The following is a 19499-nucleotide window of genomic DNA, read 5'->3' as shown; positions in this document are numbered from 1 at the left end:
ATTCTGTAGCATGAACTGATACAGGTGTTCTTCAATCTTACTTTTCAGTCGCAGTACAGTTTATAAAGAAATAATGGGAACTTATTTGTTCTTGCTCTTTGTTCTTGCTTTTTCAAAAGAATCAGCATCTGTCCACAAGACTGTTTCAATTTGTTGTCGCTGTATTCACAGTGTGTGTATTTGCTATAAGCAAAACCAACCCCTTCTTTAAAGCCAGCAATCTCATGCTGGGATAGCATGTTTCTGCAACTGGCTATAAAAAACACCAAACTATTCAATTTCACCATTTGACATTTCAATCCTTACACCTGTAAAGCAGTGATAGATCTTGAAGAATTCTTTTCGGTACAACATCAACACCCCACTGAGCAATGTCATTTCCTTTAGCGATAGCAAGAAAGTCATATTGCAGCTAACTTTGACCTAAATTTGGAATCAATATTTTCTAAAGTACAATAAAACATAACCAATGTGTTTGCAGAAGCATGGGACCCTAACGGGTTACATATTATAATTGTGTACAGTATTAATTGCAATGCATTTGGCCTGTAAATATGGGGTGAGATGTAAAGAGGGATCCGTTTGTTAAATCATGGAAGAATCCCTCTCTGCTTCTTTGTGGTGCAGTGTTCAACAGATTCTCTCATCAGTCAATAACTGCTTTACACTTTCAATTAATGGTACGTAGTAAAAACTTTTGTTGCTTATGGACATGACCCTTCAAAGACCTTGCTTTACCCAACAAATCTTCTGGGATACTACTACTTCCTGTGAGTTGACTGGGCTGAACAGTTCCCCTATGGCTCTACTCTGTCCATAGCAATGCTGGAGAAAGGATCCATGAACTTATCAAATGTAGCCAACGCCTCATCTTGAAGGTGAGTGGTTCTCTCGGCATGATCTTCAAACACTGCCCTCAATTTTTCCTTGAGCGTATCCAGAAGAACTGCCTGATATTGTTGCACTCCTGATATGATATGTTTGACCGTTCTCTGTGAAAATATTTGACAAACAAAGTTACTCCAAACACTTGGCCAATTCTAAAATTCTTACACAACAGGTATAATCAGTTACACCTGATGATTAGACCATAAAAACAAAGAAACAAAAACAAAGTGAATGAAGTGATTACTGTTAAAGCTGTGAAATGGAAGAAATGGAAAAGTAGTTAAATACAATAAAAAAGGGGTTGCCCATTTTCTGATGAGACAAGACAAGAGATTGTGTTCATGAGAACGAGATTTTATCTTGTAATTAAGGAATTTTTGTTCGCACTTAGATATTAGTTTGTTTACATGTTTGTTGTATTTATTAAATTATTTATCCATCCATCCATCCATCCATCCATTCGCTTCCGCTCATCCTTTTCAGGGTCGCGGGGGGCGCTGGAGCCTATCCCAGCTGTCATAGGGAGAGAGGCGGGGTACACCCTGGACAGGTCGCCAGTCTGTCGCAGGGCCAACACACAGGGACAGACAACCATTTACACTCACATTCACACCTAGTAGGAACTTTGGATTATCCAATTAACCTATCCCCACAAGCTCCATGTCTTTGGACGGTGGGAGGAAGCCGGAGTACCCGGAGAGAACCCACACAAACACGGGGAGAACATGCAAACTCCACACAGAAAGACCCCGGCCTGATGGTGGAATTGAACTCAGGAACTTCTTACTGTGCAGCAACAGTGCTGACCACCGTGCCCGTTATTTATGTATTTTAAAATAATGTAATTTAGATTTTCACGTAGAATTGATGTTTATATAAATATATATGTCATATTTTTATTGTATGCATTTATTATTTTATTTAATTTTCCAAAGAATCATGCGCATACGTTTTGGCAGTATTTCTGGCCAATAGATTTTGTATTTTTTTGTTTACTTTTTTTACAGGGCTTTCAAATACTGTCTTATCTGTAACTGTACTGAGCATTTGTAACTCCTACGAGATGCCCAAATTGCTGCCACATGAACGATTTAAACAAGCAAAGTGTCTTTGATGCAAACTACACCAGGAGACATGCCAGCCGCAGAGTGCGTGCCTGCTCCGGCTGCAACGTGACCTTTACACTCATCCTGGTGATTTACAATCCAACCATAGTGAAAAACACTTGAAAATGGAGAAAATGAGTAAAAGTAATATAGGACCATGGCTGTGTCATCAGAAGTCACACTACATTTTATTTAGGTTAACACTTACTCCTTTGTCCCACACGCCATCAAACTGTTTAACTCCTCTCTGGAGGGGAGAGGGAGGGGAAACAGGAGGACAAAGGAGGGGGGAACAACTAAGCTGTAGTGCCTCTTCACCTCACTGTACAATACCTTGTGCAATACTTTTTGTAAATAGTCAACAGTGCAATAGACTCAATACTTGAAATGTGCAATTCACTTGTATTTTTATTTTTTATTCCTATTTATTCTATTTATCCCCTTTGTATATTTTATTTATATTTGTCTCTGTATTTATATATGTGTGTGTGTATATATATATAATTCTGTAACTGTAACTTCGGTCGTTGCTGTGCTTTTTGGAAGTCGAATTTCCCAGAGGAACCCACCCGAGGGATTAATAAAGTTCTATCTTATCTTTTCTTATCTTACTTACTGTGACCGGGCTGTCAACCTGAGGCTCCTGCGCTTCAGGCAAAGATCCACGAGTTGATATTTCCACAGTGCTGGTTGTTGTTGTAGTACCACGGTTGGCAAACACAGAACCAGACAATTTTTCCGATCCTACAGAGTGGGACGTTGGGGGGATCCTCCATCCTCTTGGTGGGTTTCCATTCGTCAAATACAGAGGGTGCGTCCGTTTAATGTGGCGAAAGAACGAGTTAAAAACTCCTGTTCACAGCCATCTTTTCCACAATAAACCACCAAATCCTGCCTTCGACCACGAGCTGCATTCATGTGGCTTAGGAGCACATTCAGAGTTAAAGAAACAAAGATCAAACAGATCATACATCTCCAGAGCGCCATGGTGAACTGTTTATGTGCTGTAGCCATGCGGCATACTTTACCGCTCTCCACCGAAGGCCACAGATGAGAGCGTGGGACCATGGGAAATGTAGGCAATTTTAAAAATATATTTTTCCTTAATTATCCAATTTTTCAGTTTTAAATTATGTCAATTATTTTTATTTTTAGGCAATAAGCATTTTAGACTTCATTTTTGAATTTTGTGTACTTTGAAAAAAATATATAAATAATTTTCTGCACATTCTCAGTTCCTGTCATGACCTTACTTTCTTGGGACCAAATCATTTTCCCTGCTTTGTTAACCAACTGGACCGTTACAAGATAAAAATCATTTATTTAAAAAACAAACAAACAATAGTTTAAGGTTGGTAACATTAAGTTCAATAATTACATTTATGAACGACACTATAGTATAACTGTGCTATTAAGATAAAGTCGTGTTTTGTGAGGGCCGCTAGTTAGCAAGCTAGCTAACATGATCATTAGCTAAATGACTTCAGCTGTGGCATATTGCTACTGTGAGCGGAGGCTTTGGAATCGAGCTAGAGAACCGCTGTCACGGCTTGGATGCGTTTGACCATACTGTCTGTGTTGTAACTAAGAATATTATAATTAATGTTATCATTAATATTATTAATATTATAATTAATGCTAGAATATATTACGGTCTAGCATTAATTTGCCTAATTGTGTGTTTTTTTTATATCCCGCAACTGTTATTGCTTAAGACTGCTGAACAAGATGCCAACACTTGCCATCGAAGTGGGAGTAACCCCTTAGGCTTTGATGTGTCTGAATGTCAGCCTCAAACTTCCAGTCCCATTTCCTACACTGCAGACAAAACAATGAAAATGCCAGACCCACCGGAGTATGTGGTGTATACAGATTCAGAACTGGACATGGTGCGCAGTCAGTACTTTGCATTGCTTCACAGTGGAAAGGAAAAGGACTGTAAGATGTCGAAGGAGCTCTGTTGCAGACTTATAAGGAGCACAGTCACCAGCATGGTTGCAATCCTCCATGCTAGTCCCATGAGGAAAGAAGTAAGACACCCCTCCAAACTTGAAATGAGGGCAATGTCACAGAAGATTGTCAACTATTACCCCATGTTACGTGATGCTGACACACACATGCCATATGTAAGTCATTCTTTACCCATTACAATATCTAAAATTGAGCGAGATAACATATGATATATCCCTCATACCATCTTGCCAGTTAGCCATAGCACACACACAGTGTTGCACACAATCACCAGACAGTAGTATATACACTGAACAAAAATATAAATGCAACACCTTTGTTACTGCTCCCATTCCCCATGGGATGGACGTAGAGACCTAAAATATATGTATATGTATATTGTATAGCTTTCTTGTTATATGTAAAATTGTATTTATTTAAATTTTTACTTTTTAATTATTTTACTTGCATTTTTAATCACTTTTATATTTAAATATATTTAAATGTTCATTTGCTATTTATCTAGGGATTGAGAGTAACGCAATTTCTATTCTCTGTATGTCCTGTACATGTGGCAGAATCGACAAATAAAGTTGACTTTGACTTTGACTTGACTTTGAAAATTCATTCCAGATACACAATATAACCATCCCTCCCAAACAGTGGTCACAAATCAGTCCAAATGTGTGGTAGTGGGCACATCTGCTATATTGAGATAATCCATCCCACCTCACAGGTGTGCCACATCAGGATGCTGATCTGACATCATGAGTAGTGCACAGGTGTACCTCAGACTGCCCACAACAAAAGGCCACCCTGGAATGTGCAGTTTTTTGCGCTATTGGGGGTCTGGGGACCCAGAACCGGTCAGTATCTGGTGTGACCACCATTTGCCTCGTGCAGTGCAACACATCGTCGCATGGAGTCTATCAGATTGTCAATTGTGGCCTGTGGAATGTTGGTCCACTCCACTTCAATGGCTGTGCGAGGTTGTTGGATATTCGTGGGAACTGGTACACGCTGTCGTATACGCCGGTCAAGCACATCCCGAACATGCTCAATGGGTGACATGTCCGGTGAGTATGCTGGCCATGCAAGAACTGGGACATTCTCAGCTGCCATCTGCCCTGAACAATGTGAACCATGATTCATCCGTGAAGCGCACACCTCTCCAACGTGCCAGACGCCATCGAATGTGAGCATTTGCCCACACAAGTCTGTTACGGCGACGAGCTGGAGTCAGGTCAAGACCCCGATGAGGACGACGGGCATGCAGTTGAGCGTCCCTGAGACGGTTTCTGACAGTTTGTGCAGAAATTGTTTGGTTGTGCAAACCAATTGTTCCAGCAGCTGTCTGGGTGGCTGGTCTCAGACGATCTTGGAGGTGAACCTGCTGGATGTGGAGGTCCTGGGCTGGTGTGGTTACACGAGGTCTGCGGTTGTGAGGCCGGTTGGATGTGCTGCCATATTCTCTGAAACGCCTGTGGAGACGGCTTATGGTTGAGAAATGAACGTTCAATGCACGGGCGACAGATCTGGTTGACATTCCTGCTGTCAGCATGCCAATTGCACGCTCCCTCATTGCTTGTGGCATCTGTGGCATTTTGCTGTGAGACAAAACTGCACATTCCAGGGTGGCCTTTTGTTGTGGGCAGTCTGAGGTACACCTGTGCACTACTCATGATGTCAGAAGAGCATCCTGATGTGGCACACCTGTGAGGTGGGATGGATTATCTCAATATAGCAGATGTGCCCACTACCACACATTTGGACTGATTTGTGACCACTGTTTGGGAGGGATGGTTATATTGTGTATCTGGAATGAATTTTAGGTCTCTACTTCCATCCCATGGGGAATGGGAGCAGTAACAAAGGTGTTGCGTTTATATTTTTGTTCAGTGTATTTTAATACCTTGTGTTGTAGTGGGTGTTATTCAGTACTGATTATTTACACATGTAAATCCTCATGCTGGTCACATCTATCATGCTTTATCACAGTGTTTCTGTCATAGATCAAATTACCTAAAAGATTTTTATCCATCAGCTCATAATCACTGTCCACACTGTTGTGAGCGGTATACACAGTAAACAAACTGTACCTTGTTTTCACAATGATTTTATTCATGGGCATCTTTAACTTTCCTTTTAATATTTGATTCTGTTCGAAGTAACAATTAACATAAATCCATGATCATTATAGGACAAGGACATAAAGGGAAATCATCAGGACATGTAGGGTCAGTTCATTACTTAAACATATTTAACCCAAACATTAATTCTCATAAATATTAAACTGAAAACAGTCACTTAAAAATAATCCTACAACCTTGTTAGAAATGACTGATTAGAAAAATCTGGATTTTCTGAAGTCTAGTTACTGTCACAACGGGACGGAACGGACTCACGCGCAGGCTCTGAGTAGGGAACAATAAAGGTTTTTTATTTACAGAAGCACCAGGTGATCTATTTACACAGTGGGGAAAAGACGGGTTCCAGGAATCCACACACGAACAGGGGGGGGGGAAAGACACTTGCAGTCCACACACGCTCCAAAGTCCTCACTCCATCCACGCTCCACGCTCCTCTTCACACTCCACAAGAAACACAAAAGCTCGCTCCAATCCTCACACACTTGATCGCTCAGGTAACACAGGGGTAGGTCCAGGGAAATCTATTCACAGAGAAGCAAAAGGTTACTGTAAGAAGATCGCTAGGGAAACACGAGAACGAACTGAGCTGGGGTTAACACTAACGAGAGTCGGCAACGGTCCAGCGACGAGAAACACAGGGCTGCCGTCTTATGAAGGAGCTGGATCACTCGTAATGAGCCACAGGTGCGTGGGCCAAGGGCAGGAGCCCGCAGGTAAGCTCCGCCCAGGCAGAGGGAGGAGGGAAAGAGGGGAGAGGAGAGAGCAGGGAAAAAATAAAAAAGGAATACAAAACATATGTAGCCGTACTGAGCCGACCGGGTAGGCACAGGGACCCTGACAGTTACACCTTGTCTTACAATTGCTCTTTGCTTTCCCTAGCAGACCATGACAGCCTGAAGATGCAGGCAAGACATTACAAAACCTTGAGCAACATGTACAGGAAACCCAATGCAAAACCCAACCAAAGTGACGTTGCTCAAATTTTGGACTGGAGTTTGAGGCCACACGAGCTTTTATTGATGCAGATGTTACAAGGGAAGAAGACAGGCCCACAAACATATTTGAAGCATACCTGTGCTTCAAAGACATAGGAAATGTAAGTTCAACTACCTTCAGTTAAATTCCTTGCTTTTCTCTGGATAGGTTTAGTTAGTTCTTGACTAACTGAGCACAACCTTGTCATAGGCGATGGATGAACTGCATCGCATCGTTGGTGGTTCCAAGTGCAAATACATACCGTATTTTCACGACCATAAGGCGCACTGTACTAAAAGGCGCAGTCTCAGTAATGTGTGCCATTACTGTATTTAACACACACATAAGGCGCACTGGATCATAGGGCGCATACAAGTACCGTATGCGTATTTAAAAATAAAGCGGGAGCAAACCTGAATTCGGTACCTTACTCACATTTTTATTACCAGTAATCGTCATCATCAACAACACACAAGCATACAAGTGTGCGTATTTAAAGTTTGGTACTCACATTTTTATCATCAATCAAACCCATCGAAGTCCTCATCCTCTGTGTCTGAATTGAACAGCTGCGCTAAATCTCCATCAAACATGCCAAGTTCACTTTCTTCACTGTCAGAGTCACTTTCCGTGCCGTGCGGCTCCTCGGAAATGATGCCGGCTTTTGCGAAAGCTCGAACAACAGTGCCAGCAGACATGTTAGCCCAAGCATCTACAATCCATTGACAAATTGTGGCGTAACTCGCCCGGCGCTGCCTTCCACTCTTAGTGAAACTGTGGTCTCCACCGGTCATCCATCGCTCCCAGGCCGCTCGCAGCCTTACTTTGAACGGGCGGTTCACACCGATGTCCAGCGGTTGGAGTTCCTTTGTCAGGCCTCCTGAATGACAGCAAGCTCACAGTTCATTTGTTTCACTAGTTTTTTTCACATCGGCTGTGAGATGGGCACGCATAGAGTCACAGATTAAGAGCGATGGTGATGCGTGGAAAAAACCACCTGGTCTCCTTACATACACCTCCCTCAGCCAGTCTTTCATCATTTCCTCATCCATCCAGCCCTTTTCATTTGCCTTAATGATGATTCCTGCTGGAAACTTCTCTTTAGGCAAAGTCTTTCTCTTAAAAATCACCATAGGCGGCAGTTTCTGTCCATTAGCATGGCAGCCAAGCACAACAGTGAAAGAAGACTTTTCATGCCCCGTTGTGTGTATCGCTACCGTGCTGGTCCCCTGCTTCTCCACAGTGTGACTCACCGGGATGTCAAAAGTGAGCGGGACCTCGTCCATGTTAGTGATGTGGCTGGGCTGGATGTGTTTGCTGCAGTAGGAGCGGAAGATGGCCAGCTTTTCATTATAATCCGCTGGAAGTTGCTGCGCTACCGTAGTCCTGGTCCGGATGGAAAAATGGCACCGTTTCATAAAAAGTGAAAGTGAAACTGCTTTTAGCCGAATGGTGACCGTCGAAACGCTTCTCCCGCTCGTTCTTTGCTCGATGATCCACCGCTCGAGTCTTTCCTCCAACTCGGACACACTTCACCCTTTAGCGTTCTCATTGTGTTCTCTACTACGTCCTCATTACAACACACAGGGCGCACTGCGCTATAGGGCGCGCCGTACTTTTTGAAGAAAATCTAAGACTTTTAAGTGCGCCTTATGGTCGTGAAAATATGGTAGATCACATGGAGGGTCGATGGGCAGAGTTTTGATCGAAGGTGCAGTTCTTTGGCATTTAGAAGAAGGTCCTGAAACCTCCTCTCCCCTTGGAGGTAAGTGGCCTTTTCATACATTAAATCCATCAGATATGTTCAGATTACTTTATTAAGATACTTTTCTCTGTCCACGGTGGAGTTTACTGTCACTCTCTTCAATGCACTTCCATCTCTTTTTCCTTCACCAACTACACCACCGAAGTGCCAGTGAGGCTCTCCTTCATATCCTCAAGGTGAGAACAGCTGCAATACCAGCCACTGTAACTTGTACTCCATTTACTTGTATTATTATTATTATTATTATATTATTATTTTGCTTTTCATGCTTAATAAGAGAGGGTCAAAGTTCAATTCAGCAGGGATTAAATTACTCCTTATTCAGGATTTCTAAATTGTCATTTAAAACCTACTCCAGAGAGGCAGCACAGAGCAAAAGCACATTGCAGTCGGGATACAAGTAAAATGGGTAAAATTATATATTTAAAAAGGCCTTCAAAAACTAGAATATGTAACAAAGTTTTTAAAAAAAGCACAAATATACACGATAAAAAGGCTGTAAACTAGAGAAAATTCATGCTCAGAATTAATACATTTCCAAAATTTCATTTATTTCTTCTATTCCAACAGTAAATCATTCTAAACATTCTTGCTTTTGCTTTTTGTGTCTTAAGCTGTTTGGATGCACAGCAACCCTTTCATTTAAAATCGTGAAGAATTTGTCCTTTTTTTGTGCTTTTCTAGCCGGGTGAAGATGCCTGTTAGGCCTGAACACCTCCCTCTGCAACTGGATCCTGGACTTTCTGACCGGAAGGCCTCAGTCAGTACGGATCAGGAACTGCACCTCCAGCACCATCACACTGAGCACTGGGCCCCCACAAGGCTGTGTGCTCAGTCCTCTGCTGTTCACACTGCTGACTCATGACTGTGTAGCAACACACAGTTCAAATCACATCATTAAATTCGCTGATGACACGACCGTGGTGGGTCTCATTAGCAAGAACGACGAGTCAGCGTACAGAGAGGAAGTGCAGAGACTAACGGACTGGTGTAAGGACAACAACCTGTCTCTGAATGTTGACAAGACAAAAGAGATGGTTGTTGACTTTAGGAGGACACGAGGCGACCACTCACCGCTGAGCATCAACGGCTCCTCTGTGGAGATCGTTGACAGCACCAAATTCCTGGGCGTACACCTGGAGAAGGACCTCGGCTGGTCCCTCAACACCAGCTCCCTGCACAAGAAAGCCCAACAGCGTCTCTTCTTTCTGAGAAGACTGAGAAAGGCCCGGCTTCCACCACCGATCCTGACCACCTTCTATAGAGGAACTATTGAGAGCATGCTGAGCGGCTGCATCACTGTCTGGTTTGGGAGCTGTGCCATATCAGACCGCAAGACCCTACAGCGGATAGTGGGAACAGCAGAGAAGATCATCGGGGTCTCTCTCCCCTCTATTGAGGACATCTACACCACACGCTGCATTCGCAAAGCCACCAGCATTGTGGCTGATCGGACACACCCCTCTCACACACTCTTTACACTCCTGCCATCTGGAAAAAGGTACCGAAGCATTCGGGCACGCACATCCAGACTGTGCAACAGCTTTTTTCCACAAGCCATCCGTCTCCTCAGCAAAAAGGGACTGACTGATAAACACGCACACACACACATACACTAACATTATCACTCAGCTTAACTCAAATACCTCAAAACATTGAGACTGGACTGACTAACCAACACAAAGCGCAAACACACTGACCTACACCACCAAACCATCGCACACACCAACCTGTAAATGCTCTTTTGCACAATATTATTACTAGATATATTATATATTATTATTTTTTTTGCACTAACTTGTCTTGTAGCACCTTGGTTCCTGGAGGAACGTTGTTTCGCCTCACTGTGTATTTTTAAACTGTATATGGTTGAAGTGACAATAAAGTTGAACTTGAACTTGAACTTGAACTTGAGATGATATACCTGGAGAAGCGGCCTCTCTCCTCCCCAGTGCTGCTTTTTGCTGGGACAACCAGCATTGTTGCTGTAGGAAACATACCAGTGACCACTCTCCCCTTGGAGGATTTCTGGGAAGGAATGTTGGTGTTGATGGCATATTACTACACCTTGCACCTAACATACCCGAAATGTGTTGCAACGGTCCTCTCTGCCATACAAACTGAGGTAATCACGGATGCCATCCATGATTGCTACTTGTGCATACAAGAAAGCAATAGCTGAGTGGAAGTCGTTCTTTGAAAAATAGGTGAATACCAAGCAGGATTTTATCAGGTCATTTGCAGTTTGTTTAGTTTTGTAGTGCGTTTGTACAACTTTGTTCCTAATTTGCCTAGAAATGTCCTGAGAAACGGCTCTACTTATAATGCTTTACAAATGAAAGTTGTTTTTTTCTTAGTGACACTTGACCTGAGGCATGTAAAGTTTTAAGTCAGTAATGCCGTTATTTACAAAGTTTAGGGCCAAAAATGTAATTTGTTTCTCTGTTTAGGCCTTTTAAAGGGATGATTTAGACTTTAGAGATTGTGCAGCAGCCCTATATTGTTTACAAAAAGGATTTTGTTCTCATGAGAGGAATGAATGTTGACATATATCACTCCTGTCCTGGTTGTGATTTCAGTAGAAGCCAAGGAGTATTCTAGGAAAAAGGTCTGTTTTAAGGTTTTTGTGCTTGGATTTAATATGGATTAGGCTCTATTTTAAGATAAGCCAACCTGAATCAAGAAAGAAATTAATCATACTTCATTATTGAGTAGATTTTCATAGTATTAGAACTATTTTAGAACTAGGGCAGGAAGACCTGAGACTGTAACTGGCTAAATTCTGGGTTGAGTCATGAACTAACTAATGAAAGCTTAAGCAAAAGACAGCAGGTCTCAGCAATAATCACAGAAACATTCACATTGGAAACCAAAACACAAAGCATAAGCTTAAAATGCAATGAAAAACATAAAATTAGATACACAAAGTAGCTCACCTGGTTTTTGCCTTGTCAGGTTGTGTCTGAACAAACAGAAAAACAAGAGGGAGTGAGAAAAGCCTCAGAGTAGGAAACGTAACCACAGATTAAGCTGTGTGACACAAAACACTTAAACCCCATTTATGGAAAAGGACGAAGGAGCAGAAAAGGAATCCCGGGCGTTGTAGTCATCTGCTGTTGCTATCACAAGTAGAGAGGCACAGCGACGAACACATGACTGGGTCCTTACCTGATGTGATACAAACAGCACCTAGTCTTAATCCACTGTAGAGAATGGCACAGCCTTTATGTTTCCTGGTAATAAAAACTGAATTCATAGAGTTGATGCTTATTCACCAAGATGATCTGGAAAAAAAAGCTTTATTTCATTTCTTGTTGTGCAAATTAAAATTGGGAGAAACAATTGTGAAGGCTCCATGCAACCACACAGCTGAAATACTAATAATAATATTCATGTTTACCTTTCTTTCCTATTTTTGCATTGTGCTGTAAAGCTTCAGTGATTATATATTAACCAATTTAAACTTTTGAGTTAGTTTGTAATACATGACAGCAGTAAGCTACGGGCCAAATGATGGCATAGAGTCTGTTTGTTATGGTTTCTTTTTGAATTAGCTGGCTGCCGCTGCAGTCCTTCCTGGTTAGGGTAACAGAGGAGGCTGAGGGTGGAGCTGGTTTGAATGCAGAGGCCAATAACATGGACTTAACCATCTATAGTGTTCACGCAGGGGGGCTGGGGTTCCTTCTTGTATTATGGTTAGTTACTATCTCTGTGGTTTTCACCTTTGGTGTATACAACGGTTCATTCACTTACTGAAGCTGTCTCTCATTTGGGCAGGTCAGTTTGCTGAGTGAAGGGTTGTGTCCCAATAGAGACTGAAAATGTGATGTCATTTCCGGGGTGAAACTGCAAAGGATTGTAGGTACACATGGCAAGTGGTACTAGCGCACAGTAATGTGCGCTAGTACAGTAATGTGAGGAAAGTAATGTGAGGAAACACTGATCTGGTCTTCTAACCTTCCCAGTGACAGACGATGCATGACTCTCTCATGTGCCTCAGAGAAAGATGATCTACCACAGTCCAAGCACATGTGCCAGGTCCCATACTCCTTCAGTGGCTTTTCTACTCGAGTACTGAAAGCATTATACACAGTGTATTCTGCTTGTATTCTGCTTTTTAACGTTCACATGCCAATGGATGCATCAGAGACCAAGTTGGGGTTCAGTAACTTGCCCAAGGACACCTTGGTAAGAACTCCAGACTAGAGCACACAGAGATTGAACCAACAACCATCCAATTAGCAGATGACCTGCTCTACAGCCAACTCAATGATGAACAAGGAGGGACAACAAGAGAGGAAGAAAAATGGACCGAATGCAGCTGTAGGCATATGTGGGTGTGTTGATTCTTACTGCCGTGCATCCAGTAGAGTCGCTACGGCCAGTTTATGACATCCTGAGTCTGGTAGAGAAGTTTTCATGCTGACACAAGATTAATCATAGAAGCACAAAAAGGACATAATTTCTTGATAAAGACACAATAGATGATCGTCGTTCATGACACAAACGTGCTCCCATTTGAGGTGTATGATGTGTGTTGGTGTTGACTTGACTTGAAACACAAGTGGGTGTTCCTCCTGCTGTGATGTAAGATCCTGGTACTGATGTGACTGTATGAGCACCAAGTCCCCTTCAGAGGACTCTGTCCCCTCCAACAGAACATCCAAGTAAACCAGGGAACTATGAGACAAAAACATGGGCAGCATGTGATGCAGGTCCAGCTGTACAAAAATTCAAATTCAAATTCAAATTTTATTTGTCACGTACACAGTCATACACAGTACGATATGTAGTGAAATGCTTGGACAACTGCTCGTGACCTAAAGAAAACAAAAAAGGAAAAGGCTATGAATAAGATAGGAAATAAATATGAAAAATTAAAAAGGGTAAATTTAACTAGGAAGGAATAAAATATAAATTAAGGTTAAAAATGAAATAACTGTACAACACAAATTAGAATGAAGGGTAAATTTAACTGGGAAGAATAAGATAAAGATAAATATATAAATTAAAGTTGAAAATAAAATAACTGTACAACAAAATACACAATATAGAACTATATAAGAATGTATGAAGAAATCTAAATCTAAATAAATATATACACAATAACAGCAGCTGTACAAGTATTAACCGGAAATGAAGAATATAGTGACCAGTGTTGTGCAAAACCAAAGTCCAGAAAGTCCAGTGTGTGTGTAAGAACCATATGTGTGGGTCAGTACTGTGTGGTGGTGTGATTGAGAGACCGTATCGCCTGCGGGAAGAAGCTCCTCCTCAGTCTCTCTGTGTTGGTCTTCAGGGAGCGGAATCGCTTTCCTGACCTCAGCAGAGAGAACAGTCTGTTGTTGGGATGGCTGAGGTCCTTCACGATCTTCCTGGCCTTGGTCCAGCACCGCCTGCTGTAGATTGAGTGCAAGTCAGGGAGCTCGGAGCGGATGGTGCGCTCAGCTGATCGCACAACCCTCTGTAGAGCTCGTCTGTCCTGCATGGTGCTGTTCCCGAACCAGGTTACGATGTTTCCCGCCAGGATGCTCTCTATGGTGCACGAGTAAAAGTTCCTGAGCACCTTGGAGGGCAGTTGGAAGTCTCTCAAGCGTCTGAGGTGGTAGAGACGCTGTTGGGCCTTTTTCACCACGGTGTTGATGTGACAGGACCATGACAGGTCCTGCGTGATGTGAACTCCGAGGTATTTGAAGCTGTCCACTCTCTCCACTGGGCACTCGTTGATGACGGGGGTCTGGTAGTTCCTCTCCTGCTTAGTGCTGAAGTCCACTATCAGCTCCTTTGTCTTACTGACGTTTAGAAGGAGGTTGTTCCTCTGGCACCAGTTCTCCAGATTCCTAATCTCCTTCAGGTAGGCCGTCTCGTTGTTATCAGAGATCAGGCCCACCACGACGGTGTCGTCAGCAAACGTGATGATGGTGGTGGAGCTGGTAGTGGCCACACAGTCATATGTGTACAAAGAGTACAGCAGGGGGCTCAGAACACACCCCTGGGGGGCTCCAGTGCTGAGAGTGGTGGAGGCTGAGACATGTCCGCCCATCCTTACTGCCTGTGGTCTGCCAGTTAGGAAGTTGGAGATCCACTGACACATAGATGAGCTGAGTCCCAGATGCTCCAGCTTGGTGGTGAGTGTGGAGGGAATTATGGTGTTAAATGCAGAGCTGTAGTCTATGAAGAGCATTTTAACATAATTCCCCCTTCTAGTGTCCAAGTGAGTGAGTGATGTGTGGAGGAGATGAGAGATGGCATCGTCTGTGGAACGATTTGGACGGTAAGCGAACTGTAGTGGGTCCAGTGTGTCTGGTAGTGAAGAAATGATGAAGTCTCTGACCAGGCGTTCAAAGCACTTCATCACTACTGAGGTGAGGGCTACAGGGCGATAGTCATTGAGAGAAGCAGGGTGGGGTTTCTTCGGGACAGGAACAATGATGGACTCTTTGAAGCATGTGGGGATCACCGACTGAGATAAAGAGATGTTGAATATCTCAGTGAACACAGGAGCTAGCTGGTATGCGCAGTCTCTTAGGATACGACCTGGGATGCTGTCTGGTCCTGCTGCTTTCCTGGTGTTCACTCTCTTGAAGGCTCTCCTTACTTCATGCTCGGAGATGACGAGCACGTTTCCGGTGCTGGCAGTATCTTCCTGTCTGCAGCCGTTAGCGCCGCTAACACTAGCATTGTTGGAGACCTTAGCTGCAGCCTCGAAGCGAGCATAGAAAGTGTTCAGCTCGTCTGCCAGAGTCACGGCCGCGTTCGTCATACCAGTTGTTGGTGCTTTATAGTCCGTTATGGAACATGGAACATGCTCTTGTGCGATGGCAAACCGTCTGTCCTGCAGTCAGGACACGAGTTGTCCCTAACATTGCAGGTTTCCAAAAGAAAACAATCACCTGTAACAGCTTGTTTACTGTATATGCCCCTTGGCCTGCAACTGCAGAAAGAAAGCTGTCCATGATGGGACCAGTGCAGAGGAATAAACCTGAGCTTCCTCCTGCACTTGGGTCAAATATGGACACGCCTTTGTCCTCATGAAAGTTTGCCTTCACTCAGACTCATGCCCTGGTGTTCCTACCATGCCAAAATATAGAAAACTGTCAGGCAATGAGTTGGAATAAAGTTGAATAAAACCTTGAAACACAGAGATGGATGATATTTTATACTTATTGCTTTATAAACAGTCAAAGCAAACGGGGTCATTTTTGAGCCCTGAGGACCACAGGTGTGATTATGTGCTGCCATTTAAAATTTATAAATGGTTCAAAAGAAAAAATTCTCACTAAAGTTCAACATACAGCACTCTCGATGTTGAACTTTATTGAGAATTTTTTTTAAAAAAATTTTTAAATTTTTTTTTTTAAATATTTAATTTAATTAAATATTAAATTTTCTTGTTTTATTTTCGCTAAAAAACAGGGTGTATTTTTTGTAAACAAGGTCTGGTGGCCCTAAAATGTAAAATGTTGGGTAAATTTTGTTTTAATGTGTTGGTCTTAAGTAAAACTAAGGTGTAACACTGAATTGATTGACAATTTATACTTTTTACTTTAAAAAAACAGTCAAATGAAGTGGGGTTATTTTTGACCCCTGAGGACCACCAGTGTGATTATTTGCTGCCATTAAAAATTTATAAACGCTTGAAAAAAAACTTTCTCACTAAAGTTCAACATACAGCACTCTCTAGTTATTCAGATAGTCAAAATTATCTAAACAATTAAATATTTAATTTTCTCAATTTGTTTTCGCTAAAAAAACAGGGTTTATTTTTTGTAAAGAAGGTCTGGTGGCCCTAAAATGTAAAATGTTGAGTAAATTTTGTGTTAATGTGTTGGTCTTAAGTAAAACTAAGGTGTAACGAAAATATGTTAAAAGTTTATTTTGTGACAGAAATATTAATATGAGCAATATTAGAACTTAGTAGCGGCCGCCATTGTTGGAAACTGGAATTGGCTGGGCCGCGCTATGAATTCTGGGATATGGTGGGCCACGAAGGACACACCCGACCCATCCATCAAATTCAAGGAAATGAAGGACGCATTTGTTGGTCGCATTTAAAGGAGTCGACGAATTTGGACAGTCTTTGTCACCTGGCTGTGACATAATCGGCCTTCAAATGCGGCCTCAGGAGGATGCAGCCGACGTTTTGGGACACAGCTCGCGTACGTCGGGTACTATGAAGTGCGGAAGTCAGAGGCTCGTGAAATGGAAAGGTCTAGCCTTTGTCGCGCTGCTCAGGTTGCCTAGCAACCATGATACTAACCGCGAGAAACGTTTCATACGGGAGAAAAAATGATTTTTTGTTTGTTTATTTATTTTATTTATTTTATGAAATCACTTTGATTAGTTGAGTATCTGAGGCTGAGACCACAGGACTGTAAAACATGATTGTTGGGCTTCATTTCTGTACTGAACAGTCATTTAAGATTAGTTAGTAAAGCTCCCCCGCTATTGGTGAGCTGGCCCCTCCCTTTCTTCCCTCCCCATCCTCAGCTGCCTCCCTATTCCCGCTCTACCACACCAACCCACACGCGCAGGGCTTGGGGTGCAGGTGTGTCACCAGGGTGCAGGGGAGGCACTCCCCCTCTGTCCCCTTCTGGCCGCCTGTGCCTCAATTTTATTCTGCAACCTAGACATCCACATTACTCACACTCTCACATAACACATACATAGAGTCTGTTTGTTATGGTTTCTTTTTGAATTAGCTGGCTGCCGCTGCAGTCCTTCCTGGTTAGGGTAACAGAGGAGGCTGAGGGTGGAGCTGGTTTGAATGCAGAGGCCAATAACATGGACTTAACCATCTATAGTGTTCACGCAGGGGGGCTGGGGTTCCTTCTTGTATTATGGTTAGTTACTATCTCTGTGGTTTTCACCTTTGGTGTATACAACGGTTCATTCACTTACTGAAGCTGTCTCTCATTTGGGCAGGTCAGTTTGCTGAGTGAAGGGTTGTGTCCCAATAGAGACTGAAAATGTGATGTCATTTCCGGGGTGAAACTGCAAAGGATTGTAGGTACACATGGCCTTGGGGGTGAGCACGTTCTACAGCATCCAGAGGATGTTCTGTGTATTCAAACCCACCTCTGGCGCTGGTGCCCTACCCTCAATTTTAAATGCATATAGACACTGAGGGTTTTCGGGAGGAGCCGTGCTGCTCTCTGAGAGGAAGCTAGTACCATGCTGTCCTGAGTTTTAAATGCACTTTAGAACAGCACACAGCAACACTACATATGAGCGGGCATAGGGAGGTTTGGGGTCTTCACTCACCCCGGTTCTGTTAGCCGTTAGGGCTGGGGGGCTGGGAGGAGGTGCTGGCCGTCAGACTGGGGTCTGGGATGCGGGGCCTCCCTGCTACTGCAGATAAGGAGGTGGTCCGCTTGCCTCCACCCCAGAGAGAAGGGTTACAGATGGAGCGGGTCAATGCTGGGCTCAGATCTACCCCCCGGCCCAATCCCTTTTTGTCCCCCATAAACCCCCCACCAGAGCGACCAAAGGTTCGCCATCGAGCCCCACCCTCAACAGAGCAATCGAAGTCACATTGCCCAGCCTCGCCCCCCTTAGTTCCTCCTTACCACCTTCATGCTTTGTCTCCGCAGTCTGATGTGTGATGTGTGAAGGGTCCGGGCTGCGAGGATTATGGCAGTGGTGACTTTTCCCAGGAGAAGCTGGGACCCTGTTTACTAGAAGGTTTTAAAATTTCTGTACTTTTAGGTGACAGGAGACATGTGGCCTGGTCAAAACACAGAGAGCTGCACTCTAAAAGATCTTTAAATATAGTAAACATACCTTGTGTGCCACAGACTGCTCCCAAACACGAGCGGACAAGTAATACCTCTAAAACACTTAAGTTGGCTTTATTAAACATTAGATCTCTAGCTGGGAAAACATTTTTAATTAATGATTTAATCACTGAGCACAGCCTTGATTTTATGTTTTTAACTGAAACTTGGTTGGACCAAAGTAACAGTGGAGCTGTTCTCATCGAGACGACCCCTCCTAACTACAGTTTTATCAGTGAGGCCAGGGCGAGCAGGAGAGGAGGAGGGGTTGCTGTCTTATTTAATGAATCATTTCAATGTAAGCAGCTATCTCCTGGAAGTTTTCAGTCTTTTGAATATGTGGCTTTACAGCTGAAGGCCCCATCCAAAGTTGTGTTTCTTAATGTTTACAGGCCTCCCAAATACTGCACAGACTTTTTTAATGACCTCAGTGAACTGCTGTCTGTGATCTGTGATGATTTTGACTGTGTAATTATTGCTGGGGATTTTAACATCCATGTGGACAACCCTCAGGACAAAGGGACTAAAGACCTGAGTAACACTCTGGGCAACTTTGGGCTGACTCAGCATGTAACAGAGGCCACACATAATAGAGGACACACTCTTGACCTACTGATCTCCAAAGGCCTGAGCATTTCAAAGGTTACTGTGTCTGATGTGGGCCTGTCTGATCATTACTGTGTTTTCTTTGAAAGTAAAATCTCAGCCCACACAAATATATCAACAACAGTGATCACAAAACGGTGTATAACTGAACACAGTAGTGCAATTTTTAACCAGGTCTTCCCATTAACACCTGACCTGCCCAGAGGGTCAGTCAATGAGCTCGTCAATAGCTTCAATGCTAACATGTTAAATGTAATGGACACTATTGCTCCCATTAAGGTGA

At 43.1% G+C, this 19499-nt stretch overlaps 1 protein-coding gene across 1 annotated transcript; it reads left to right on the top strand.

Annotated features, from left to right (window-relative positions):
* Window positions 1–554: 554 nt before the first annotated feature.
* LOC147309370 (uncharacterized) lies at window positions 555–4174 on the top strand. Its single transcript, XM_086269843.1, has 3 exons — window positions 555–559; window positions 821–878; window positions 3482–4174. The coding sequence occupies exons 1-3, from the start codon at window positions 555–557 to the stop codon at window positions 4172–4174; spliced, it is 756 nt and encodes a 251-aa protein (XP_086125969.1).
* The last annotated feature ends 15325 nt before the right edge of the window (window positions 4175–19499 follow it).

The sequence above is a fragment of the Aulonocara sp. 'chitande type north' Nkhata Bay genome, linkage group LG17 (genome assembly GCF_057382095.1).
Source record: "Aulonocara sp. 'chitande type north' Nkhata Bay isolate Kocher_YH1m ecotype deep benthic linkage group LG17, A_spYH_male_GT1.1, whole genome shotgun sequence".
NCBI classification, from domain to species: domain Eukaryota; kingdom Metazoa; phylum Chordata; class Actinopteri; order Cichliformes; family Cichlidae; genus Aulonocara; species Aulonocara sp. 'chitande type north' Nkhata Bay.
This window is presented reverse-complemented; position numbering and strand designations above follow the sequence as displayed.

Bases quoted from the DNA above. Each gene is read 5' to 3' on its own strand.
- LOC147309370 (XM_086269843.1), top strand. The intron at 879-3,481 runs GTGAGTGGTTCT...AAATGACTTCAG, and splicing joins GCCAACGCCTCATCTTGAAG to CTGTGGCATATTGCTACTGT.